Below are 27,643 nucleotides of genomic sequence, written 5' to 3'. Positions count from 1 at the left end.
CATGAATATTCACAGAGCACAGGAGATCTCAGACAGCTTGCTGGCAACAGCTCTGAGTCTCCTCAGCCAAAGCAGAAGTGTGTTATTCCTCATTGAGGCAGGTAAGCTTTGAGTGGAAGTGATGTGAAATGGTAATGGAGAATGCACAGATAGAGCCCTGGGTCATTTCCTTTTTATTAAGTTGCAAGAAATCAGAAGCTGTTACTCACTGAAATAAATCATCTATCAGCATTAAGCTTTTCCCCCCTCTTTTAAGTATTGCAATTTATAGAGCTGCAAAATGGCTGAATTTAAGAGGTGTATCATTGTTTTGGGTGAAATGAGTTCTCTTGCTCTTTGCCTCAAAGATACATTTTTTTATTACTAATGTAATTGCCTTTGACTGTTCTGGACCCACAAACAGTTGTTTGAGAGTATTTCTTTCTTCAGAATGATTACAAATTCTTCCTGGGAGTTGTTTTGGCAGTTGTGATACTGTTACTCCCAACAGAGATAGAAGCCTGTGGATATTAACAGACCTTAGTTTTAACATTTGAGGCTTTTCCATGTTAAACTTAATTCCTGTTTTTGCCAACCTTTTGGTAACCCTGCTCCAGTGTGAGCTAGCAGTGCAGCTTCTGCTGATGGGAAAAGGCAGCTAAGTACTGTGACTCTGCATTTGTCTTGCTACTCTCATTATCACAAAACCTGAATTCTGTGCTACTTCAGAGCAGCATTTTCCCCTCTATCAAATCACTTGATAATTCCCTTGTCTGTTTTAGTGCACAAATAGCAATAGGGATCTTTTCAAACTTGCAACTTGTCCTTTGAAACTTTTTAATGTTTTTTTTGCATGGGCAGTTTATCAATTGTAATAATTTTTTTAATGAACATTTTTATTACCTTGAAATGGCTGAAGGAGATGATCCTCAGCAGCTGATAAACCAAAAGAAGTCTGTTAGAAGTCAATAGAATGACGCTAACTTTTACCAGCTAAAGCAATGGTTCTTGACAGCTCTAGAAGAGCAGGATGACTGACTCCTGAACCGTGTAACTGCCTGGCAAAGCTCAGGTAAATTCAGCGGGGGTTTATCTCGGAGGATGAGCTGTGCCATTTGCTTCCTGGTAGGTGATACTGTACCACGGCTTGTGAGATTCACTCCCAGAGACAGAACACCCCCCTCCCCTCTCTGGCCCGCAGAGATTTTTGATTAAGACCTAATGCTGGCTGCCCGTTCCGGGATCCCCGGAGTGCCACGGAGATGACAGCTCCCCAGCAGGGAAGCGAAGTGCTGCCACAGCGGTGACGCGTTACAGGCGAGGGATTTCCCTGCGCCGCTGCCCTCCCGCGCCCTGCCCGGCCGGGCCGCCGCTCGAACGCCGCCTGAGCGCTTCTGCCTCGCCCGTTGTGCTCGCCGCCGGTGGCCAGCGGCACTCGGCAGGCATTTCCCGAAGGAGCTGTGCCTCGGTGTTTGCGTGGAGCGGGCTGTGGGTGGCTCTCACCAAATGTGGAACTCTAGAGGTGCGTGTTCCAACCCCAGCAAGGCCTGGGTCTGCTTCAGGCTGGGTGCCGTGGAGGGGAGGGAGCCGAGGGAATGCTGGAGCCGAGGGGATGCGAGAGCTCTGGTGGATGCTGGAGCCGGGATGCTGGAGCTCAGGGGGATGCGGGAGCTCAGGGGGATGTGAGAGCTCAGGGGGATGCAGGAGCTCAGGGGGATGCTGGAGCTCAGGGGGATGCAGGAGCTCAGGGGGATGCTGGAGCTCAGGGGGATGCGGGAGCTCAGGGGGATGCTGGAGCCGGGATGCTGGAGCTCAGGGGGATGCTGGAGCTGAGGGGATGCTGGAGCTCAGGTGGATGCTGGAGCTCAGGGGGATGCTGGAGCCGGGATGCTGGAGCCTGAGGCGTGTGGCAGCCCAGGGGGATGTGCCAGCCCTGCTTCCCAGCACACCTGACTCCCGGGGCTGGATGATCCACTGAAGCACCGGCTGGCAGAAGCCAGGTTCAGGTAGTGGGCTCTGGGAAAGGCTGGACTGAGTCACACCTGAGCACAGTGAGAAACTGACCAGGGTTAATTAATCCCAGGTGTAAATGCTTAGAGTGCTGGGGCTTCTTTGCCAGCATCTGGAACTTGCCTATAGACTTATTTCAAATTAAACAATAAGCATTTGCATCTGTAAGCAAACAGTTGTTAAATTTGCACAAATAATCAATTTGTTCCATCCCAAGGATTTCCAATCAATATTGCATTCCAGCAGAGAAATAATGTAATAAGGCATTATTAGAATAATGTTGTGTTCATTTGTTGATGCTCACAACTGACTTCAAATCTTTATTTTAATTAATTCGTAGATTAGTTAAATAAAAGTTTAAGTTAATAAATAGAAGTTAATTAGTTTTCATTCTGGTCTTTTTCTTAAAATAGTTTTATTGTACTCCTAGTACAGATAAAATTGTCAAGTTTGACCAGAAATGGACGTAGCTTTTATTTCTCCACACTGGGGATGCAGGCTATTTATTTTTGAAAGCAATTTATAAATAACAATATGAGTTTTTGTAAGATGCTGTGGAAACAAGTTGTTTTGGAAGCTACTCTCTGCATGGTTCTGATTAAAGGTATTTTGCATATATGCTAATGCTTTAGCGATCTTCAACTTGGATGTATTTACACTTAGCATATGTCTTGTAGTGAGTGATTAAAATTAAGGATTTTGGCTTTTCTGACTTGAGAGAAGTGAGCCGCTCCTGGTAAGTGGTGTTCTGTAAAACAAGAGTCTTCTTTACACAGCTCTGGAGAATGACAGTCAATGCATGGTTTGCATTTTCTTGTCTAATTATAATTAGCTATATATTTGCAGCAATAGCAAATTAAACATCATTAACAATCCTTGGTGAAATAATGCAGAAAGTACATTGAAAGTAATTTTGTTGTGCCTCATTACATGGAGAGTGGGTAGAAGTGGATTAAATGTTTGTAACAAACCTCTATGTTTACAAAAGCTCAGAACTTAATTCTGATGCTGCTGGAGATTGAGCAGAAGATTTTGTTTTGTGGCCCAGAAGAAATTTGAAATTTCCATTTATTTACCCTTTTTACTCACCCATCGTGCTGCCACATAAGAGAGCTGAAGAGAAAATTTGTGGGTTTATGAATGTAAATAGTCTGAGGAACAAAACAGGCCCAGGAAGGATGTTTTGAAGTCACTCAAAAGCAACCAAGCATGAACTGGGTTTCTAAAGCTGAGGTAGTCTGAACTAAACCAAGTTTTTGATGCAACTGCTTTGGCAGGTGCAATTTTTCTTGTTGTTGTTGTTTGTTTTTTCCAAGTTTATTTTCTTAATTTGGGACACTTTGAACATGGCCTTTTCCCATAGGCAGTTTTTGACAGAGCAGAAAGAGGATGAAGGGTGCTCTTGTTGGCCACCTAACAGTTGGTCCTGCACCACTCCCCAGTGCCCTTGAGTGGCCCGAATGGAGAGCTGAGGAGCCCATGAAATGTATTGATCTTCCTCAGCAATGTAAATAACTGGAGAGGTGCTCAGGTACTAGGTATGGACATCAACACAAAACTGGAAGATAGACTAAACAAAGCAATAGATAATAACCTAAAAGCCTGGGGAGAATCCTGTGTTATCAAAGAGCCAGGCTGGATAGCCTAACAGGATTTCTGTCCCTGGCAATTAGGACTAATCCTGTTTGTAGCTGGGAAGAAGTTGTCACAGGCAGAAGTTGTTGTCTTCCCTTTCTGAATGAACATTACAAGAAGTGAACATGTGCTTAAAGACAAGGCCTGCTTCATCCTTCGGCCAGGAAATTTAGTCATGACAGTGCTGGGTGAAATTATATTTTTGGCACTGCCCAAAGAGCACAGAATTTGCATCTCTGGGCTATCCTGTGGCTCACAGCTATACCAAAGTTCTGCTGTGGGGAGGGCACAGGCTTAAATCAGCCCACACAGAGTGTAAGGTACACTCTGGGTGCATCCTATGTATTGTTGTAGTAATCGAATACCCCTTAATTTATCTTCCATTTCTAACTACGTGGCCATTATTACCCTGAAAACCCTGGAATAACACCACTATTTGATCCCCCAAGACTGTTAGCGTGCCAAGAAATTCCTTGCGAATATACATTTTGACTGACCTCATTCTTAGTCAATGGAAAAGTGGCAGCTACAGTTTTATACAAAATTAAAATGCTTAATTATTCCCTCCTTTTTGGAAGACTTTATGCATGCATGTAGTCTGACTGTTTTCTGGGTAATGTGTAGATGTTCCGTACTGATGAGAAAAGTTCATGCTTGTTTTAGGTCACTTTTTTCCTTTATGTGCTGTTTAATATTAATGATGTAAGTTGCTGTGTCAAAATATTAAATAATTGTAACCTGTACAGGAAAGGAGTTTTATTTTAACCTTTGAAAACTGTATTTACATGTTTTAGTATATATGAATAATGCATAAAGTTAGGCACTAAGGTTATTTTCAAAGTCAGCCATTTCAGGATTAAGCTGTAGAAAACAATGAAAGAGTGGTTTCTTTCTCTTGCTCTCTCCCTTTCTTTAAATTCCCCAGGATTCAGGCAATAGCACTGAAGTCGAATGCCATTAGGATTTCTCACTAAACTTCAAAGCTTAATTTAGTCTCTGCTGGAATAAAGAAAGGCATAAAACAGGCACAGTGGAATCCATTTAAATGAGTGACTGTGGAAAAAATAGTGTTTCTAAGAAAACAAATGTTCTGCACACTCTTTTAACAGACATCCTGCAGCAGAGCGCAGTGACTCAGGTGCGGCTGTGCCCCGTTCCCGGGGGGGTGGGTCTGCCCCAGCTCTGCCCTCCGTGCTGCAGGGTGGGGTCCCAGCCCTGTGCCCCCCAGGGCAGCGCAGAGGCTCCTCAGGTCTCCGGTCACTCACAGTGTCTAAGTGACCCCTGTCTCCAGGCAGGGACTGACCTCCTGCTCCTGCATGGGAGATGTGGGACCAGCTGCCCATGCAACCACACACGTGTGTGTTTGTGTGTGTTTGGTAACTTTCCAGAACATCTTTGTAATAGGGTAAGGCAGCATGGAAGATTTGGTTTATTTTCTAGCATATTTGATGCTTCCTGAAAGATGCAGTTGTACTGCAGACTGCTCCTTTATAACCTCACTCGTCAAAGAAATGTTCTTGTCATTAGCAAGGTGTTGCCTTTAAATCACTTCCCTCTCTGTGTTTTTCATTCACTGTGACTTGATTTTTTTTTCCTATGAAACCAGCTGTATAATTCTGCTATGGTGGTACTAAGTGCTTTATTTCAGAAGTATTATAGGTTAATGCAGCTTCTGACATATCTAAAAATTCAAGGGCTGTGATAGTCTGTTTTGCCTTCGGGGTAAGCCCTCATAATCCAGTCACTGTGTGACTGCAGTAACTGCTCCAGATAATGCAGTGTGCTTCCAACCCACCCCACCGGTGCAGAACAGACCTGGAAAGGTCTCTCCACTGTGGTTCATAGGACAAAATTATTTTTGTTATCAGTACTTTTAAGAGCTTGCAATTCCATAGCCTCTCCTCCCCACACACCTTGGAGCCCTCCATTGGGCACGATGAAAGGCAACAGCAGCAAAAGCCATGCGGGCAGCTGGATGCTGTTCCCTGCACTGGGGCAGCACCTGAAGGAGCTGTAGCCAAGGCTTTGGTGAGCCTTGAACTGCAGAAAAATCCCACTTGGTGTCTCCAGGGTGGGCAGGAGGCAAGCTGGTACCTGCAGACCACCCTCCTGTAGGCCAGGGTGTGACAAGCAGGCTCCAAGAGCAGGGGCAGGACACAACTCTGCAGCAAGAGGGCAGGGAGAGACTGCATTGATGACATCACATTTCCTCAATCAGAGCTGATTTCGTTTAAAAATCTTTGGGCCTTTCACATAATCTTAACTATTGCATAAAGCATTTAATAACGCACTTCAATTGTATTCCTCTTCATTTGAGGGATTGCTTGACAATGATTCATGTGATTAAGAGAAGCCATTCTCCTCTTTGCTGCTCTTTCAGGTAGCTTGGTCAAAACCATGCAGCCATTAGTGGTGATCATGCCCCATGTCTAGAAATTATACACTTCCCAATAAGATTTTAACATTCTCTGTGAATTGCTCTATTTGTATGCATGATGGTGCATGATGGTGCAACCTGAGGGGCCTTCAGACTGAAGAACCAGGGTGTGTGGATGGTAAGTGTGATAGGAAAAGCTCCTGGTCTGGGAACCAGCAACTGAAGATAAACAGGTGCTGTGTAGATGGAGCTGAGAGATGGATGTGTTTGCTGGTCTGAGTGTGCAGGAGGCTAAAAAATGTAACATCGTGGTTCAAAGGGGAAGAGCTGATTTACAGTCCCTTGTATACACATTTTGTACAAAATGTATAAAAACAAAGAGGTAGCCCCTGTACCTCAGCTATTAAGAAATGGTTGGCTACAAATTCTTTTTTTGTCAAACGAGCTGATTTCTGGCATTACAGAGCTAATGCACATTCATAATTTTTGCCAGCTCTAATTTTAGCCACTTAGAGTCTTCATTACAGGACATATGTGTAATTAAATTGCCTTCTTGAGAGTTTACAGCCAGTCCTTGCTCACTATTTGCAGATTTGAAATGATCAAAATGTTTTTAAAATGATCCTGTAATGCTAGATAAGACTGGAAAGGCAATGTAATAAAATGTCATTCTCACAATCTTCATGTTTTGTGGTGGGCCCAAATCCTAGTTTGTGGTCTCAAGCATGTAATTCAGTGGGGCTAAGAGCAGTTTCTTTCTGTGAAGTATCTGTGCTCTTTCCATAGGCTGCGCTCAAACTTTGTGGGGTGTGACCCACATCCATCAACAGCAACTACTGCCCAAATGAAACTTGGAAGACCTTTAATGCATAATTTCCAAAAGGATCAGTTCTTTACTAAGTCAGAGTGGAGATGGTGCTAGTCCTGTTCTGTAGCATCCTTATTTATCTGCTTTATGGGAATGTTTCTGTACCTGGGTGTTTGTGTACTGTCTGTGGTGTTTGGTACTGGCACGATATGATTTGGGATTTTGTCCTTGGAGTGCAGGCGTGTGTGAGCTGTGTTCCTGCGTGGGGGCTGCGTGGTGTCCCAGGGGGCTGTGCCACCCTGCGCAGGCACCTCAGGGTCTCACCCCTTGTCTTTATCTGGGCTTACAGCACCCAAACTGAGTGGGGTTTTTTGAGCTGTATCTCTTGCATAAACAAAAAGAGTTCCTGTTTTCCTTGTGAACCAGCTCAGTCCACCGCAATCCCTCACAACTTTGTGGCCCATGAGACCCTTACTGCCAAGGAAGGCACTGAGCATTAGGGATGGGGGTGTGACAGCCCCACAACAAGCCCCATACCAGGCAGGTGGCACAGAGATGAGCCACGTGTGGGGTGTAAACAGGGAGAGGCTTGGGTTGAAGGGTACTCCATGTCCTGTATTGCTTTTAAAGCACCAATGATACACAGGCAGAGGAAGTTCAGCTCCCTTTATATAAACTTGTTTTATTAAAATTAGTATTTTCACTCAAATTTTTAAGAAATCCTTTACTTCACGTGAACAGAAGCGTCTTGCAGCAGGGCAGCTCCTTTGGCCACAGGGATTAACCATCTCCAAGCTGCCCAGTGGCCCAGGATCATGGGGCCAGCTGCCCTGCCAGCCCTGGATGCCCCTGTTCTCTCCCCAGCTGCACATGGGAGGGTTCTGTCCCCACGGGCTCCTGTAGGGTCAAACACACCCAAGGTGACTGCAGGAGTTAAAAGTCAAACCTGTATGGCTGCTGCAGGGGGCTCCAGAGCGCAGCTCTCAGTAGCTGTGGTTTTCCAGGTTGGACTGCCTTGGAGTTCCTCCAGGGATTTCAGGGATGAGGTAGGAGATGTGATCCTACCCCTGCTGGGGCCAGAAGGACTGGGGTTCACCCTCTTTGCTCCTATTCTCCAGGTCTTCCCAGCTGACCAGTTCTAGAACCAAGAGCACTGACCATGGCGACATTTGGCTCTGGTGTCCCCTGAGACCCACCATGACTCTGAAGATGAAGAGATGGAGGTGCAGAAAACTGTGTCAAGCCTCTAGCACAGGTGGCACTCCCTTCTCTGCCACCCCTCTGGGGTCTCCTCCATGCCCCTGGAGCCAGGTTTGGGGCTTTTTGGGGCTGACAAAACCCAGGCATTCCCAACTGCTGCACAGCTCAGCAGCCTCCACAAGTATCTTTGCCATAACTGCTGAAGAGGTCTGGTCTTCTTTTTTTTTTTTTTTTTTTCTTTTTTCTTTTTTTTTTTTTTCTTATTTGTCTGTGGCGTTTTTTTTTTTTTTTTTTTTTTTTTTTTTTTTTTTTTTGTTTGTTTGTTTTCTGTTTTTTTAAGAAAAAAAATAACTTCATTTTTAACCACAGCAATGTGATAGCAGCCTATCATCTTGGCACATACTCCCTGGGCAGCCCGGAGAAGTTTCTTCCCTTTAGGGCTTCATCCACTGTCAGGATGTATCTGTTGATAAGATCTTTCATTTCCTGGGTGAATGGCTCAAAATTCTTCTGCTTAGCACCAGACCGCTTGAAATTCCCGTCCCTGTTGTTCTCCACACAGAGCAGCCGGTCCTCTGTCACTGTCACATTCAGAAACTCCACCATCTCCTTCAGCTTGGGGATGAGGCTCTGCTTCAGGTCCTCATAATGGACAACGAGCAGGCGCTTCCCATACTTCAGCCACTCCAGGACATGGGAGGCCCACCAGGAGGCATAGCTGTTCACGAAATCTGGCCACTCTGGATCACCAGGAAACCATGAAAATGAGACAGTTAGCCATGCTGCATGTCAGCAATTTTCCTCTGCTTTAGACATTAATGATACCTTGATCTCTATTTGCTCTTTTTCATAATTTAATTTCCTGAAGTCAAGACAGTCCTAGTGAAAGCTTTTGGGCTGGACAAAGAGCATTTGTGGCTGAAATGTAACAATTTGCAGTTTGCAGTATGGGAAAGCCATTCCCAGCAGACTTTTACTTTTTTCTGGGGGCTATTTTGTCAGTTTTTGATGAATAGGTCTTGAGTTGTGACTGATGAAAGGTGGTACATCAGCTTGAGAAAGAAATGTGCTGTGACACAGGCCACTTTTCCCCCCAGCCCTCTACCAAGCCCCAGCTGTAATGCCTAAAATATGTACAAGGAGAAATGGAAGCCAAGTGGCTTTTCTGCTGCAGAATCTAAATGCAGCAGTGTATCCAGCGGGGAAATTACAGTCACCAGCCAGTTGCCAGTCAAACAACTGGCTGGCAGGTTCTGAAGCCTTTTCATGTGTTCAGGGGACACTGAATTTCAGGTCCACTTATTGCAATTATCCTTATTTTTCTGCAGTGCAGTAGCACCTGTGCAGGGCTGTAAAATATCCATCATGAAATGCCATGCTCCATTGGATCCTCCAGATTTAAGTTAGATTTCTCATGGTTATTACATGCTGTAGGGGCAAATTTTCTTCACCTCAGCCTGGCAAATGGGCTGTGCAGAGGAGCCTTGTACATGGACATGTTTTCTATGCCCAACAGTGCAGTGATGCCCCAGTGTGCCTGTGGTAATGGTGCTGCCCTCCATTCCCCTCTGGGGGTGGACATGCAGCAAGACCACAACTGCTCGCACTGTGCAGGTGCCAGAGGTTTTGGGATTGATCTCAGCTGTAGCAGGACTCAAGTCCCACTGAATTTGTTAGCAGCACTCACTCAAGTGTTAGTGTGTCCCCGCTCCCCAGTGCACTGAGGAAATGGGTTTCCAACCAGCTTGTGCTGGGGTAATGCTCACCTTTGCTCTTCCAGTTGCGGTCAGTGGCATAGCCCAGATGCCCGGCGTATTTTCTGTTGAACTCTGCCATCAGTGATTTGTATGGGTTCCTTATCAACAGGATCGCCGAGTCGAACATTTCAATCTCTGTCTTGCCACTTTCATGTGTTTTCACACAGATGGTCCTCCTACTTCTCCAGTGGTCTTTTTCTCCTTTAAAACCTGTTTTACAAGACAGGATTATTGGCTGTTTTGCCTGATTATATGTCTGTGCTTTTTCCAGCTAAATCATTCCCTACAGTGGTGTAAAGCTGGTGTGACATTACCTGTCAGCTAAACGATGGCTGGAGCCCCAGCCACCACTCTGGACACGTGCTGGCAGCCAGGCTATCCCTCTGCTGGGGGAGGCATCCTCAGCCCCACACTGCAATGAGGCAGCTTTTCACAGGGCCGGTGCTGGATGCTTGCTGAGCCTCTGCCACCTCAGGATATTAGTAATGTAAGTAGTAATTACACCTCAGAATAATTAGTAATGTTTGAAAATTTAACCTACATGTTTGCTGAAGGGTCTTACCCACAGTGTTTAGGTAACTGGTCTCTTGGACCAGCCTGTCAGGTGGGAGCAGCGCTTGTGTGTGCACGGGGCAGCAGGGCAGGCAGTGTGTCCATTTGCAGATGGAGAGCCTGGCTGTTGTCTGTGAGGGCAGCTGCCTGTCAGAGCAGCGTGCTGCTGGAGCTGTCCCTGCTGCCACCTGCACTGCAGGAGGCTGCTCGGGCCAGGCGTGTTTAAATTGTACCAAACATGCTGACAGCAACAGCCGTTGCTGGCTCAAGCAGAAGGATGACAGGGCAATAAGTAAAGCTCTGTGCTTTGGAAGGGCTCCCTGTGTCCCATCTCTCGGGCCCCGATACCTTTGTTGTAGAGGGCTCCATCAAAGTAATAACTTCCTGTGTAGTATCCTGTGGCGTGCTCTATCAGATGGCGTGCCCATGTATTCCCAGCCCCAGGAAAGCTTGACAAAGCAACAAACACTTTGGATTTGGTGGTTAAGAATTTCCTGTCTGTGCAGCGGGTGTCTGTGAGGAGAAAAGATACTTCATTGTTAGTATTGTGGCTTTTTAATAATTCCACATACAGCTCTTGATTATAGTTTATTGCTTCCTTCTTCTCTTTCTTAGTAGTATAGCATATCAATTTGGTCTGGTTGTGAGTCAGCTACTTCCTAAAATTAATTCAGCTGTATGAGGCCAAAGAGATTATCCTCAAAGAGGTTTCTGCTGGCTTTGTGTAAGGCAATGATTTTTTGATAAAGCTGCAACAAACCATTGTACTTGCCAGCAAGTTGTCTTAAAAGGTGTTGCATAATGAGAGAATGGAAAGATGCATCTTCACGAGCATGATTGCAAGAGGGGAATTTAGAGAAAGACTGTTTCCTAAATTGCTGCCCGTGTGGTGATACCCACTACTGTGGCTCCGAGTGCTGTAAACGAGGTGAGTTTTACTCGCTGCAGAAGGGGCACGGGGGCTGTTTCCAGCAGCCGCGGCCCTGGCACAGCGAGGCTGGAGCTGGTACCTTGCACAGGTGTCTGATAGACCAGGCAGTAGCCTCCCCCAGCCGCGCTGCTGGCGTTGTGGCTCCCGCCGCAGCGCCGCCCGTCCGTGCCCTCGCGCAGCGAGAAGCGCCCGGTGGGGTATCCACAGTAGCATTCCTGCCCTCGGATCACTGCCAGCGGGAACTCCTGCAAACCAGGGAAAACAGATCCGTGTGTAAATGCTGTGGCACCGGCAGCCTGCAGGGAATGCTGCTGCCATGCAAAGAAAATAAATCTTCACAAGGCCGCTGCCAAGATCAAAGCATTGTCATCCTAAAGCTCATGCTACTTTCCTGTTACGTCTTTGTATTTGTAAATTTTGAAATTCACCTTGTTTCTAGATAGGAAGCCTACTAAGGTGTACAATCATGAGAAAGTTAGTGTTGTTTGCAAGGAATAAATTCCTAAGGAAAATTCTTGTCTGTAAGAAGTGTTTTTTATTGGATTTGATGCAGAATGAATCAGATTTTGGTGTACCAATATTATCAAGGAAGGGTTACAGGCTGTAAAGCTGTGTAGGGGTGGGGTACTAAATCCTGGCTGCTGGGCTAATACTGGTAAAAATTAAAAAAATTTTGAGGGAAATGTGCTAAATATTTGCCAAAGAAATTAGCAATTGCTTACTGGCCCTAAAATTCAGGGTTTTTGCAGTTTACCAGAAAGATTTGGTTTGCCTTAGAGTCCCCTGTGGGCTCTCTTGGTGGCATGGGGCTGTGTGGGCGGGCTGAAGGAAGTTCAGGGAGTATTTGAGCACAGAATGTTCCAGTCCATCTATTCCATATCAACACCTTTTGCCTTTTAAAAGTCTTTCAGAGTCTGGGAGCATGTGACAGGACTGCTGAGCAGCTTATCTCTTGCTCTTTCCCATGCATTCATCCTCCGATAAGGAGTCAAATGCAACTCGTGTGCTGTGTGTGCCCAACAGCCAACATTTACTTAGCACATGAGATATGACATTGTCAAAAACTATTTACAGATTTGATCCAAGGGCAAAACAGTTCTGGGTTTGCTTGCAAACAGAAATTTTTCCTTTACAATGAAGCAGTGTTTCTCAGTTTGAGAAATTAGTAAGCGGCCCTGCCCTCAAACACAGCCTAGAATAAAAGCGTTCCTTGTAACTCATGCCAGGAAGCCTCTGCAAGCGATGAACTTTTTTGGATGGCTGGAGGTTCTGTGAGGGAACAGAATAACTGCTCCTCTGTATGCCTGCATCTTGAGAAGGTGATCAGAGCAGGGTGCCAGTGGTGCAGCGTCTGTCCCCAGGGCAGGCTGACCCTCACCTGCACAATCTTCCCACAGCTTGGGCAGCACATGAGTGAGGAAGGAGAGAAATCTGGAGTGGGTTCTGCATGAGAAATCTCAAAATTTTTCTAATATGCAGTCTAAACCTCCCCTGGTACAACTTGAGGCCATTTGCTTATTCAGTGGGAGAGGAGGTTGCGCTGAGGCCATGGATCCTGGTCAAAGCACTGTAATCAGCCAGCTAACAGTTTTAATCAATTTTGTGATGCTGCAAAAAGTAATTGAACATTGAGTTTACTGCATGAGGCTGCAGGCAAAATGTAACCATTTAGTGAACCCTGTGTAGAAAAAACCAGCCCCATGAGAGTGGGGAGGAAGGGAAGAGAGGGGAACCAGCAGCCACTAAGGCAGAGGGTCCCGTGCCCTGAGATGGCTCCTTGAGTGGAGCCGGCTCCCTTGGAGGGCACTGGAGCCACGTTTGGGATGCTGCCAGCCCACATCCACCCTCTGGCAGAATGTGTCCCCATGAGCTGCAGCCACCTCCCCCGGGGGCAGATGTGGCTCAGGGCTTGATTGGAATGTGACACGGAAACGGCATCGATTTCTTCTCGGTCGATACTCATTACTTAGAACAGCTTGCCTGTGTATCATGTCTGGTGGCACCACTCTGATGACTTTCCCTCCCGCCATCCCCACTCCAGCAGTTGGACCAGATGCATCACCGGGTATTTACTCTGATGAGTTTTGTCCTTTAGAAACTCATTTGCAAATTCAAAGCTCTAAGGCACTAATCTCTGTCCTTCCCTCAGTAGATTAGAATTTAAAATAACAATAAAAGAAAGGATGTGAAATGAGAATTGTTCTTACTTTCTTGGAGCAAAATTCAGAGCACATCTCCACCGTCAAATTGGGCTGTATCAAAGAGGCTGAAAAGGTGTCTGTTAAATTTTCTGGAGCTCTAAAACATCCTCGATAGATAACATTCCTCCCTGCGGGAACATGAAATAGGTTTCTCTTAAGAAAACGATGTCCATAGTATCCTGCCTCTTTTAAAGAATAATATTAGGTTCAGAAGCCAAAAATAATAAAATAAATTTTATATCACAAAGGCTGCATAAATAAGAGAAACTGCAATATACACCATAAAAACATGTTGTAAATCGTGTGGTATTGAAAGGAGCACATGCCTTTATCTTTGTACTAACCACGGGAAGCAGCGCTGCAGCACGGAGTTTAATTCCACCAGTGGAGGGCATTGCTATTGTTTGCAGGTCCCAGTTTCCTCTGAAGACCTGCTTTCCCCTCATTGAGTTAAAAGCCCTGATAAAAATCTACAAAACTTCTGCATCAGAAAAGGAAAGAAATGTAAATGACTCCTGAAAATCCTGCCACCACCGGACCCACTTTCCTCTTCAGCTGCCCCTCTGCTCCCACGCCTTTTCGGGCCAAGGGAGTTTGCTGCAGCCTTTCAGACTCTGAAGCGAGTTTTTGTCAGCTGCTTAGGGAGATCAGCTTCCACTGTGTCTTCAGCACCAGCCTCTGATTTCACCTGCTTCTGTAGAAATACCACAGAGCTTGGCACTCTTGCAGTTGCTCCCTTCAACGGTATTGCCAGAACTGATGTGGGAAGTGAGTTGAATGACAGGAGAGACGTGGTGCAGTTACAAAAAAAAAATTGGTTCTGCATTAATTTCTTGGCAGAAATTTCTCTAGCAAGAGCCTAGAGGAATCTAAGGAGAAGCTGCTTAAATTTTATTCTTGTAACTATTCAGATAATTTACTAGAAGAAGAGCTGGATCTCTGGGATGATGTGAAAATAAAATAACTTCTCCCAAGCTGAAAGGAACAGGAGTCGACTTAGGACCAGGTCCCTTTGAGCATGGCACCAAAGAATAAAAGGAGTGTTTGGACTTCTCAGAATGTTCTTGAAAGGTCTTCTACTAAACTTTACACTGATATATAATTCTTGAAACAAAATGTTTACAAACACGTTTAGCGCTTTCTCAGTGGTCAGGAAGAAAGCTTAACCTGCCTACAACCGCATCGGGAGGGAGCAGGATGCATCCATGGGTTACACTGGAAACATCCCGATCTGTGCGGTCTGCCCCCTTTCTTTGGGGGAAAGACACCCTGAGGCGCGCAGGACTGTGGCACTCTGGCTGCCACAGCTGCACACGCTGGGCTTCCTCACCATGGCATGGGGGCAGGAGTCGGGGCAGAGACCGACAGGGGCGACAGCAAACCCTGTCTGGAAAGGTTTAAGTGGAGATGTCACTGAATCTGCTCCCTGTGAAAGGCTTATGTGAGGTCTGTGCTCTACAGTACACAGTGTAAATCATGGGGGCCTTTAGAGTCTCAGAGTTACATTCTAACATACTTGTTCGTTGTGATTAATACTTCTGTTGGCCCCTCAGCTGGTTTGTGTCAGGGGGATTCTTCAAACAGACAACTGTCAGGTATTACTAAGGGCAAGAAAATTACAACTCTAGCTTCAGGCTAGACTAATTTGAGGAGTAATTAATTAATACTTTAAAAAAATTAAATGCTGTCTTTTCCTGAGGAATGTGTATATATATTTCATACTGGAGGTTTAAACAGTGATGCATGTCCTGGGAAACCTGCCAACATGCCTGTCATCCTGACAGTAGCAATTTAGGTCTGTGTACCTTTGATATATAATTTATATGTAGCTGGTTGGATTAGTGTACAAACCTTGACTTGTCTTTAAGAAGAAATGAAGGACCATCAATACTGGCACAACCTAAGGTCTTGGTGCTTCTCAGCAAATGACATCCATAAGGTCTTGTGAGCTTGACAATTGCAAAGAGCGATCAGCAGTTTAGATCTCTTATGTGCTTTGTGTTTGCCTAAAGGTTTATCCATTGAATCCCTCATGGCAGCTAACTGAATAATGGGGTAACGATAGATTATCTAAAGATAGAACAAAATTCCCAACTCCTGCTGAAACAGAACTCCATGGAAAAGCAAAACTCTGGTCTCATTTCTCTCAGGAAAGGGATTGATGTGACTCTTTCTGGCCCCCGCTCATTCCTCACAGTCACAGATTACTCATTGTGTTTAGGATCATCTGAGCATAGGGTGGCCTTGATCTGAGTAATCTTCTGCCCTCCTGTTACAGGGCACCTCTTCCAAGGCTGTTTCTTAAACAGACATGGATTTACACCCCTTCAGTAGATACCAAAGGGAATGGGTTTTTCAGCTGAAATTGTGCTTCTGTTGCAGTCACTCTGCACTGTGTTGAGTTTTCTCCCTGGTGACAGGAACCTCATCTGTGGCAGCCCTGAGGCAGCGTGCCAGGCACATGTCCCTGCTCTGGGGTGCTGAGCAGCACTGCTATTCTGGGTAGGAGCCAGGAACCAGACCAGCAGCAAATGGACATTGTGCCCTTCAGGCACCTTTGTCCTTTGCCGCTTCAAACTTTGGTGACAAACGGAGTGAGACAAGCGGCAGGGACAGCCCCTGTCCGCAGCCTGGCCGTGACACGTGTCCCTCGCGGCCTCCCCGGTCCGGTCGCACGCCCACTTACGCAGCGGCCTGGCTCCTGCCCGCAGCTGCTCCACGCTGTAGACCGAGAGCCGGTTCAGCCCTCCGCACACGGAGCCCTTCTCGCCCTTGCACTCGCTGCTGCACTCCTCGGCCTTGGCGGCGGCGGCCGGCAGCGTGTTCCCACAGTAGCACTCTGCTCCGAACGCCAGGCCCGCGTAGCTGTAAGCTCTGCAAGCAGAAACACCAGCCACTGGCACAGAGGGGCCTGTCTGCTCCCCAGGCTGTGCCCGAGGGCACGAGCCTGTCCCCGTGTCCCTGCATACAGCCTGTGCTCCTGCTGCCTTGCTCTGGAGCTGAGTACATCCTCAGCAGGGCAGCCCCTCAACAAGACATGGGCTAGAGACCTATGTCTATCAAAAGATATCTATCTTACAATGACTCTTTAACCAAACAGCAATTTTTGTCCAGGACAATAGAGAATATAATGTAAGTAGTCATGGTGCCATAGAGAATAGAGAGCATTGCAGCTGTCTGCTTCAAGCAGAGAAGCAGAGCTATGCTGTGCCTGGAGGTATGAGATAATAATTGTTGTCATACATGCTGTATGTTTAACATAGGAATGCTTTTCCCATTTCAAATTCAGTTCCACTTACTGTCAAAGAAGAGAAAACTTGCAGTGAAAAAACACTACTCACCTCTCAGCACAAGCTTCCTGACAGTGACCTACTGTCATTTTTCTTAAGTCATAAAAGACAGCTCCCTTCAGTGTCCTCTCCCTCGAATCGTGAGTGAAGCAGCCCATGTAGGTGCCTGTGTGCATGCAAGACCAGGGTTAGGCAATGCATATGGGATGGAAGGGAAAAACCCACCCCAGGCTTGTCCAGTGCCTCAGGCTGCAAGCAGGGCTGCATTTGGTCAAGTCCCAGCCTGTCTGGGGTCCCACACCCTCGGCAGACTGCTCCATTGCTGCTGAACCTTGGTAAGGGGCCAGTGCCACTGTCCGCTTGTTCCCCCTGGAAATGGGCTAAAAGGAAATGAGACTCTCCCTTCCACAGCCGTTGCATACCCAGGTCCCCAACCCACCCAGGACTGCAGCTTCTGCACGCAGCTGCTGTCTGCTCAACTCCCTCCTTGGGATGACAAAACACGGTACTTCTCTAAAGTACAGGAGAATGTAGCCTTCAAATGCTGAAAACTTCCAGAAATCCTGTTGGATTTCTCCCAAGTGTTCTTTAAAATCTCTAGTTGATAATGAGATGGTGCAAGAGAAATATTAAGAAAATCAATTTTCTTTGGATATAGAGAGTTACATTAAAGCTGTAATGGAAAGACAAATTCACTTTTTACTAGGCAGCACAATGTAGCCATCACACTGAGCTATCTCCTCCCTGGTGCAAAGGAATCTCTTCAAATATGTCTTGCTTTACTTAGCATAGGAAAGATAAATATTTCTCTTAGACTTGCATTCAGTGCTCAGCCTAATTTTTGTTGTCATGAACAAAATACTGTAAAAATCCAGCCCATTTTTTAATATACAATTGGAACGATGGAGTCCCACTATTATACAGCAATTGTATGTCTATAAGTACGATTTATCATCAAAATATGAAGGAAAAAAGGAAATTTTATTTTAGAAATAATAACATTGAGATGATAACACAGGGAAATTGAATAATGTAAGCACACATTAAATAATGTGGATAGGAAAAGAATATATGGTGAAAAATGAAACAAAAAACCATTATATTAACTAATTCAGAAGAAAAAGGAAGTTTGAGTTTCTCTATCAGGGATTTTGGAGTCAGGAATAGTAAATCAAACATTTAAATATCACAAACACCACAGTAGATTCAAAGATCGGCACGGTAATTTGCCAACATGTAATTAGAAAATTCACAAGCTGTGAACACACACACCCAGCACACCATTAACGAGGTGGGAGTCACGCACTTGCAACGAAGATGCTCCACATTTTACTGGAGACTTTTGATTTGGGTACTTTGACTCAAACGTGTAGCAGCAGAAAACTGAGGATGTGGGGCCAAAGAGCCCGAGTGGGGGCCCTGGGCAGTCCAGCCCCCTGTGCCCTCCTCCCTGGGTCCCTCCCAAGCCACCACCAGTCTGACAGCATTTCTCATTCACATCCTCCCATGAATGAGCCAAGGAGATGCCACAGTCTCAGAGCAGCATGTCATGTTGTGTCAGCAATACAATCCCTGTCACCTCTGCATCCTGTTCAGTGGCAGAACCAGGCATGGGGAACTGGAAAACTCCATCCACTGGGAGCAATCAGAACAGAAAACTCTCACAGTTGTACTAACAGTATTTGTCAGTGTCTCTGTCAGGAAAAGTGTGGTCCCTACCCTGAGCCACTTGCAATGTCAGCAGGTGAGAGCCTGACCTGGAGAAAAAAAGGACTTGGATTTTCTCACCAAAGGCCGCGTGCTCCTGGGTGGAGACAGAGTGAGGCAAAGTGAGCTGGGAGGTTCACAGCAGGCTGGAGACATGCCATGGTTTGTGACTTGGGTTAAGGGTCTGCCTGGGGAAGCCTTTGAAGGGCTGGCTGGCAGCCCCCGGGGCAGAGCTGTACTGCCTCATGAGGATGGCACCCATGGGGGTGCACGAGCCCAGCCTCCACGGTCATCAACGCTGCTCTGCTAAGCAGGAGCCACGGGCCATCACTGAAACATCATTAAGCATTATAAGCACGGAGGAGCTCATTAGGTCTTGAAAGGAATCCATATTGAAATAACAAGTCTCTAAGTTTACTAGAAATGAATTGGAGAAGATAACATGCTCTACGTAGGTAGTTAAGTTTTAATTAATTACCTTCAAAGGCATTCCAATGCTTGTTAACAATATTGTTATTAATAATGTCCCTTCATGTTCAATCAGATATTCAAATGATGTATATTTGAATCTACAGTTCAATATGGTGAGATGTACAAGTAAATAGTCCTTCTGGCCCCTCTCATCAGTAGCTAGAACCTCAGCAATGCACTGGCTGAGCAGTTCTCAGTCTCTCCTCTGCCACCAAAATCTGCCACCAACAAGGTGCTCTGAAGCATCTGTGGAGCAGCTCCAGCTTGGAGCTTCAGGTAACTCCAGTGGTTCAGTTTGCCTGACTCACACTGTGTGACTCATCTCCCACCACTATCACCTTCTCATTCCCATTTCTAGAGACAATTCCCTCAGTAAATACAACGATGTGGCACCCATTTTGTGGGATTTTGTGCCCTTCTGTTTGGGCAAATTTATTCAACAAACTAAAAAGCAGTTCTGAAATGTGGTGTCTAGTCATCCAGATCCCATTCCTGTTTTATTATCAGTGAAACATCTCCAAGAACAACTAATTCTAAAAGGCAAAGCATCAAAGATTACAACTTATACTTTGCAGCTGTAGTGAGGGCAGAGCAGTCACCCAGCATGGATCCTTTGTACTTTGGCCCAGGGATATGCCTACAAACTGTTTTGAAAGTGGTGATGAGCAAGGAGGAAGGCAGACCTGCAGGGCTGGTTGGGATCAGCAAAGTGCAGCCTGTGTGTGTGCCAGAAAAGGGGCAGGGTCCGTCCCTTACCTTTGTGCTCAGCAGTGTGCTTCATTGCTTTAAAGCCTGCTGTCTGCAGGGGCTCCTGGTCGCTGCTGAACCTGTGGAACCACCTTCTCCTCAGCTGCCTGAGCTCCGAATTGCGGGACACGAGCCAGCGCGGGCTGTGCTGCTGGCCCAGGGCCGGCTCCTGCAGCGCATCCGTGCCCACCGGCAGCCGGGGCTTCTGCAGGCTCCTGGGCTCTGCCATCCCAACCCTGCTCATCTCCTCGGGCACCGGCAGGGCCTGGTTACTGGGGGTCCCACGGGGACCTTGCTGCAGAACCAAGCGGGTCCGCTGCAGTAGCAAGAGGCTGCCAGCCATCAGGTAAGCTGCTGTGAGGAAGAAGAGCAGAAACTGGATCCGACGGAGAAACTTCTGTAGCCTGAAGAAAGCTTTGGCCATGCCCTTACTGAAACTGGCCCTTCACGCTTCCCAACAGGCCTCCAAATCTTCACCTGGCCAGACACTCATTCCTCCCATATGTTCAGCCCATCCCTTGGGTGCCTTCTCCTGGTGAAAAGCTCCTCCCAGCTGTCTGCAGCAGAGACCAGCCTGGTGTGGCACTGGTGCCAGCCTCAGGCGCCTGGCTGCCCCAGGGGCTCCGTGGGCTGCAGGGCTGGCGCCTTCATCGTGCCCTGCCGAGCCGCCGATGCTGAAACCTGGAACACCAAGGGGTGCAAGGCTGGTTCACATCCAAATTGAAAACATCCACCATCAGGGTGACTTTCCCCCACCCACCCCTTTTGGCTTTATCTGAGCATTTCTCCATCTGTTGTTTATAATTATGCACATTAAGAACTATAGTCAAATGAGAACGATTGATTGAGCTCAAGCGACTTTCAGATCTTCAGACTTTTTTCTTTTCTGTCTTTTAACTTGGAATGCACAAGAAATACCTTAATGATGAGGTTATTTCTCTAGGAATGTTTGGAAAATAAGTTCTTTATTTTCTTTTATCAATAGCCAACATCTCCATCCTTTGTCACTGGATGAACAGGCATCTTTTTAGGGAGGTATTACCAAATTCCTTCCTTTCAGCTAAACAGTAGCTCAGCTACAAATGAAGATCAGAAGGAAACAGAAGTGTGGGTATGTGGGAAGAAAAAAGAAATTGCATCAACTCACAATAGATAAGATAATAATTATTAATCTCTGTGCAGCACAAAGAAGTTGGGCTTTATGTTGGAAGGATATTTGGAGGTTCTGTGTGTGTTCCTTTAACAGAAACCAGAGATCCTGCTACATTTTTTTTAGTGAATTCATATTACCAACTGTTGATGTGGGAATCTGTGTGGATAAAAACTAGTGAATGTTTGAAAAAATTTCAGCTCAAGTTCAGCAGATCTCTCTTGACTGTTGCTGAGCTTTGCAGCTTTAGTTGTGCTGATGTGTATCATGATGGGATTGTCTGGGCAAGAAAAGCTCCTTTGTACTCTAGGGAACCTTTAACCTCCGGTGGCAAATAAAAGCTGGCATATCCCCATAAATTCCAGTTTTTCCAGTCTATCCTTTCTCTGTGGAGCCAGGCAAGTGTTGAGAAAAGATGCAGTGTTTTCCAGAAAAGAAAATATTATGACTTTTGCTTAGCTTGCAGTTGGGGCACACTCCTGAAATTCACAGTCCTAGCAACGAACATCTGCTTACTTATGCTGCTTTATTAAATAAATGTTACCAAATTAGTCTCCACCCATTCCCTTTTTCATTTGGTTGTGTGCAAATTCTTTCTGTCTTATATAGCAACCAAACCAAAGATCCAAAACTTCTACAACAAAAATAAATTAAGGCTCAGTTAAATCTTTTGTCAGTTGAGCCTGAATTCCTTTTTGTGACTTTTAGGCTCAATTCCTAAATGAGGCAGTCACAAGCCAGGAGTCTCTGTCTCTAATTTTACAGTTCAGGTGATCTTGAAGACCTGATTTAGGTACTCTTATTACTGGTATTTTTTGAAGTACATGTATGCTGATTTTAACTGTAGAGGACTGAGTAATATCCAGAAGTATTGAATGTGCTGATTGCTACTCTTTCTCTAAGGGCTGGTGAGCACAAGCAGGTGCAAAGCACTGCCAAGCTGTAGCATCTTCAGTGAATTCTGACTGCTCTCCCTACAGCAGAAGTTGCACACCTCCCTTCGGATCAGCTCCAAAGCCAAAGAAAATGCATTGATTTACACCAGCTAAAGAGCTGACCCGTAGAGTTAAATCTCTGATCAATGTTGTGAGTGCTCAAGAATTGCAGTAAAAGGGTCAGATGTACCGACACAAATGAATGGAAAATTAGCCATAATTAGATCCTGCAGGATGTTACTGCACTAATTCACCTGAAGAAATACTGTCTATGAGCATAGGTGGGATTTGATTCACTAGCTGTTCCTGCCATGGGCTGCTGTTCCCAGCAGCGGTTCCCAGTGCAGGCTGTGTGATGTGGAAGCCGGGGCAGGGCCGGCAGGGCAGTGCCAGGGGCCGGGCTCTGCACGCTGCCCGAGCGGCCCTGCCAGGGCCGCTGCTGAGAACCTCGGCGGGGACGCGGCCATGCCCGCACTCACACGCCAGCTCAAAGGCTTTAAGGTTTCCCTCCACCAGCAGAAAGATAAGACTGGATAAATATATCATATTTGCAGTCATTTCTGCACATCTGTAATTCAGGGTTTTACAGCTCTTTTGGTTTATTCACCGAGAGAGATGCTTCAGGCCCAAGTTCTCAGATGAGTCCTTGTTGCTGGTGTTGGAGAGGCTGTGCTGGGATAGCTGGAGCTTTCTGGCTCATCAAGCACTGCCCACAACTTGGCTGGAGAAGGGCCATCAAGACCATGTAGCAAAGGTCAGGCACATTATGCTTGAAACTGCATCACCGACCCAATTTAGGCCCTTTTAACGTTACTTGTGTGGTCGGTCAGTGGATTTTGATAGAGTTTCTCCATGCTTGCAGTGATGTAAAATGGAACAGCTGGAGGCCACATCAATAGCAGGGTGAGAGGGTCTGGCACTTGCCGGGGCAGCACGCGGCAATGCCTCCTGGAGCCGAGGGAGACTGGTCTGGCCAATGCCTGCCCAAACATCCCCTGGGCAGGGCACAATGTTCTGCCTCCACACGGACAGGATGGAAAGCTTGCTGTGCATCAGCAGAACTGGGGAAAACACCCAAGGTATTGGACCTAAATTAACTGTGAAACAGGCTCTGCATCCAAACATCAAGAAATGTTTGTTATTGCTCCTCATGCTCTGCCAAGTTTGTTTATGTATTTGTTTGTTTAGTAAGGGGAAGCTGTTTTGGAGTCTCAAAGGGGTAAATTTGCCCATGCCCAGTGGCTGAAAAAGTTTAAATGGTACGATGCAATTTTGCTGCATTCAACATGATGTGTACGAATTACCTCCAGATGCACTCACCCTTAGAGCAGTTGCCATGACAGTACATCCTAGTAAAACCCAACCAAATAAATAAGCAGACTCTCCGCCCACAACCACTGCTGCAAATGTGCAACTCAAAAACTAAATGTTGCTTTTTAGTGGGGAAATAGCAAAGTGCTGCTGAAATAAAAACTGTCATTTGATTTTTCCATAAACTGCATATTGCAATATCATCAAAGTATGCCTAAAAGAGCTGAAGTGCATCACTTCTGATGATTATATTTAAAAGGAAAGACTAAGGAGGAAATAACTAGTATCTGTAATAGAAAATGCGGCATTTGTCTTTTTCATGCATGTTTCACCTGGAATCAATTAAGCTAAATGAAAGAAATCAAGTCTTCTATCCCTGTTTATCAGTTCTCACAGCCAAAGGGTCTTAGGACCATAAGAATTGGAAGTTGTTAGTAAAATCATAAAATTATAATTGAAAGGACAATGATGGATAATTGATGGGCAGTCAGAACTGTTAAATGGCAGAGGAGACCTCTAGGTGAAGAGGGCAATGAAAGGGTTAACACTGCACTGAAAAACGGGCAATAATTAGCACTGGAAATTATCAGCTTTGGGCATGCTGAGTGGAAGCACAGATCTACAAGGTGCTGAGACTTCAGCAGGGAAAGGATCTCCTGCTACCAAAAAAGTTGCTATAAGGAAAAGCGTATCAGTACCTTGCTTCCAAAATGAACTCGCAAAATGTGACAGAGGATATCACACTAGGCAGCTGCATTAACGTATTTGTAGAGAGAAATAAAAGAAACATGATAAAGTTCTTGGCAATTCTACTCTCCTAGCTGAAGGAGCATTTGCAGAATTTTTAAGGGAAGAATGAATATTTTCAGCGAATGCTGGTAAAGGCTGGAGACATTGAAAAACAGCCCCAGATTTGCAGGTGAAGGGTTACTTAACTGAGGACTGTCCCTTGATGTGTGCTCAGTGCAGAAGATTAAGTCAGTGCTGCATTGACAGCTGCAGGTCATCAAGAGTTGGTCCTTGTCTAAAGACCAGCAGGATTTTGCAAATTCAGAGTTGTTGGCAAGGAAGCAAGATGATGTTTCCTGTTGTAAACTGAAGGGAATTGGACTCATGATTACTATTTTTAGAAAAATCCATCCTTCTTCAATGTCTCTCCTTTCTTTTGTCAGCTTTCTTTGAGGACAAATGCAGTCAAGCCTCAACTGAAGGATTCTGTCTTGCAGCCTTTTCCTTGGATACACACTGCCATTTTCTCAGTGTTTTGGAAAGTCAAGACAAATATCAAATTGTGTGAATGCACATAGGAAGTAAAACGCTTAAGAAACCACAGATTTGATGCTGGGACCCTGTCAGCTGTTTGCAGTTTCCTTTATTCCAATAATTCTGAGAAACTTCAACCACTTCTTACAACTTACAAAGTTTCCCTTGCTAGAGGATGTGTCTGTGCTGACCCCACATGTTTCCCAACAAGGGAGGTCTGCCAACAAGTTGGAAATTAGGTAGAAGCACCCAAATTTCTCCACATGCTGTGGAGACAAGTCTTGCAGCTTGAGAGGGCTCTCCAGTGAGCTTACCATTGCTTGCTACACGTGGGCTTGATACAAGATGTAATCAGATTGCAAAGTTATCTTTGATGGTGAGATTGTGTTAAAAACGTTTAATAACACTGAACTGTGATAAATAAGAAAAATATTTATATGGAGTTAGCAGAAAGATGGAGAAAAACTCTACGGTTCATGAACTGGTCAAATCAAGTTGAAAGTAACACAAATTTAAAATATATATTATACCGTTTTACAGATACAGATAATTCAGCTTTGGAAGGGAAAGGCAATGCCACAGAGCAGAGCTGCAGCCTGAGGCTGGAGAAGTTGGCACTAACTTGTGCAAATCCTATCCCAGTGGCTCTTTCACCAAATATTTGGCTTTTTAAGACCAGTTTTTTAGCATACATAGGTATAAATCCAGACAATAACGTTGTTGGTGAGCCTGAGGTGAGGGATGCAGAGGAGCCTGTGGGAGGCATATGGTCCAGCACGGCTTATTGTGAGAGTGCTGACTTGGAAAGTGCTAAGGGACAGCTTGAGCAGAGATCACACCGTGGTATTTCTCCATTAATCCCACAATTTTTACCTATCTCAAGTCATAATGCAGTAACCAGCAGGACTAATTCCATGCCAGTATGGAAGAGATGCATGCAGACACATGCATACACGCATTTCAGGTGCACATGTGCATCCACATCCATGTGTGTACATTCTGTAAACAGAGTGATGTGTGCTCCAGAGGTAACATACAGTCTGCTGTCACCATTCTCTGATAAACTGAAAGCTTTCAGCAAACTGTTACTGTATCTCAAAAGTATTTAATTAGCAATAAAACATTCATGTATGATGCATGTTCTTAGGTACTAAGAGATCAACCACCCAGCAAATGATTCTCTATCTGCAGTTTCCAAAAGCTCCTATGTGGTCTGTGGCTGAAGTTTTGCACAAGAATGTTGTAACAAATGCACCATATATTTATGCATATATTTATGTTTGCCTTAGCCCACAGGATCTACAGATGAGATCTTTCCCTGTGTGCAAGGAAATCTACTAGAATTAAAATAACATAGAGCTCTGTAACTTAATCATAGGTGTTTTAGAAGTGCCTTTCATAAACCCTTCAATATCTGAAATCCTGCAACATTCACCTACTAAACATTGGTAGAGTCTAGTTATTTAGCACAGTGATGCTCCAGAAACCGATGGGAGAAGCTGACCATTATAGCCTGCCTCACTAGGTTGTCACACACACACATTGGCAGTATCCATTGCTGACTTTTCAAGTAAAATGTTCCGTGGATGCTTGGGGAAGGGCATCTTGAGCGCAACCTGCAGCCTTTGTAAATAATGCCGCTCAGCCCCTTTACTTAGATGCTGTGGATTAATTTAGTAAAACAAATAGTCATTGAGACTGCAATGAATGCTGATACCTCAGCCTCGAAAAAGTTGTCCGGTCACTGCTCGTGCCCAGGCCAGCTGGCACACGGCTCGCAGAGGCAGATACTGAACGGTGTAAGAAAAAGAGGAAAAACCTCACCTTTCTTTGGCGGCTGAGGAGCCCCTGTTGTAGCTGGGCAAAGTCCTGTACAATCCAGTGAAATATTACAAAAGGCCGTAATGCATATCTGAAAAGCTGATAAATCCTGCTCCCTCTGCCCTTCCCTGCTAATCCTCCTGCTGCCTCCCGCTTCCAGAGCCGTAATCCTGCGCGCCGCGCTCGGTGCCGTGCCCGGGTCTGCGGCGCTCCGCTCCCTCCCGCTGCCCTGCCGAGAGCTCGCCCAGCCCCTCTGCGCGCCGCTCACCGCTGCCGCCGCGTCCCTCCAGGGCTCCCCGCGGCTCTCCGGGCTCTCTGCGGCTCTCCGGGGTCCCCGCGGCTCTCCGGGGTCCCCGCGGCTCTCCGGTCCCCGCGGCTCTCCGGTCCCCGCGGCTCTCCGGAGTCCTTGCGGCTCTCCGGTCCCCGCGGCTCTCCGGTCCCCGCGGCTCTCCGGTCCCCGCGGCTCTCCGGAGTCCTTGCGGCTCTCCGGTCCCCGCGGCTCTCCGGTCCCCGCGGCTCAGCGGGCCGGCGCGCCGGGGTCCTGCGCCCTGCGGGAGCCGGCCGGAGGGAGCCGCTCCATGGCCTCCTGCGCCAACAGGCAGGATGGAAGCGGCGTCCGCGCTGCGCTGCCAAAATCCTCAGGCACAGCCAGTGCGCTCGTGTTTCATAACGCTCCCCTGCCCGGGGAAGCAGCCTCTCCTCTAAGGCTGCTACACAGCAGAGCTCTGCAGCCTTCTGCAGCTTCCGACGTTTGCAGACCTACCCATTCCCTCTGCCTGGGTGTTTGTCCAAACGCACGGATGGCTGCATCGTCAGAGAGCTGAGTGGCAGCAGCAGCAGCAGCGAGAAGCCCTAATGCGATCAGCTGAACGGATGCTCCGTGTTTGTTTCTCGTGCCTCTTCCCACTAGGGGGACATCCCTTCAGAGCTGCCCCTCTGGAGACCCGGACCCCTTCCCAACAGGTCGAGAGGGTCCCGGGAAAGCGAGCCCCTGCCCGCCTCCCAGCACCAGCTTGGAGATTTCGGGCAGAAAATTGTTATTCTGGGCACAGGTGGCTGGAAATAAATTATTTATAAATGTGAGAGCTGAAAGGCAGTTGCTGGTGTCCTCAGGATTGCCTGCACTGCCACCTTCTCTGCATGTTCCAGCTCCGTCCTGCTGCTGCTTCACATGGAGATTGAGCAACTGATAATTATTCTTAAAGCATCTGCATTTAAATGGGTGCTGGCTGCACCCCTGCCTAGGGTTTTGAAATACCCTATGGTCTGCACATATTTAATGAAACCTGTGGAAATCCATCTCTGGGAGTCAAAACAGAATGTGGTTATGGGATCAACCTTTGGTTCTTCTTTGTGCCAGAAAGTGTGGATCAGAAACATCGGACCCAACACCTGCCTGGCTGTGAGGAAACAGCACTCGGGGTTTCTTGGATGTGGGAGGAAAGAGGGAATTGGAATGCCATATGGGGACTGATCCTATTTCCTCTCAGTATGCTGC

The 27,643-nt window shown here is 46.4% G+C and overlaps 1 protein-coding gene across 3 annotated transcripts; it reads right to left on the bottom strand.

The window, feature by feature from the left end:
- Window positions 1-7,480: 7,480 nt before the first annotated feature.
- Window positions 7,481-26,878, bottom strand: WSCD1 (WSC domain containing 1). 3 transcript variants are annotated; one of them, XM_058817832.1, is made up of 10 exons: window positions 26,414-26,878; window positions 20,143-20,346; window positions 19,675-20,019; window positions 16,792-16,906; window positions 16,137-16,324; window positions 13,457-13,578; window positions 11,329-11,494; window positions 10,667-10,831; window positions 9,776-9,976; window positions 7,481-8,749 (listed from the first exon to the last, which is right to left on the bottom strand). In XM_058817832.1, the coding sequence occupies exons 2-10, from the start codon at window positions 20,165-20,167 to the stop codon at window positions 8,397-8,399; spliced, it is 1,680 nt and encodes a 559-aa protein (XP_058673815.1). In that variant the 5' UTR covers window positions 20,168-20,346; window positions 26,414-26,878; the 3' UTR covers window positions 7,481-8,396. The 3 variants fall into 3 exon arrangements, with proteins under 3 accessions (XP_058673815.1, XP_058673812.1, XP_058673814.1); XM_058817829.1 differs by having other exon boundaries at window positions 19,675-20,346; window positions 26,414-26,459; XM_058817831.1 differs by lacking the exon at window positions 26,414-26,878 and adding an exon at window positions 26,149-26,299 and having other exon boundaries at window positions 19,675-20,346.
- Window positions 26,879-27,643: the final 765 nt, after the last annotated feature.

The sequence above is a fragment of the Ammospiza caudacuta genome, chromosome 20 (assembly GCF_027887145.1).
Source record: "Ammospiza caudacuta isolate bAmmCau1 chromosome 20, bAmmCau1.pri, whole genome shotgun sequence".
Taxonomy (NCBI): Eukaryota; Metazoa; Chordata; class Aves; order Passeriformes; family Passerellidae; genus Ammospiza; species Ammospiza caudacuta.
This window is presented reverse-complemented; position numbering and strand designations above follow the sequence as displayed.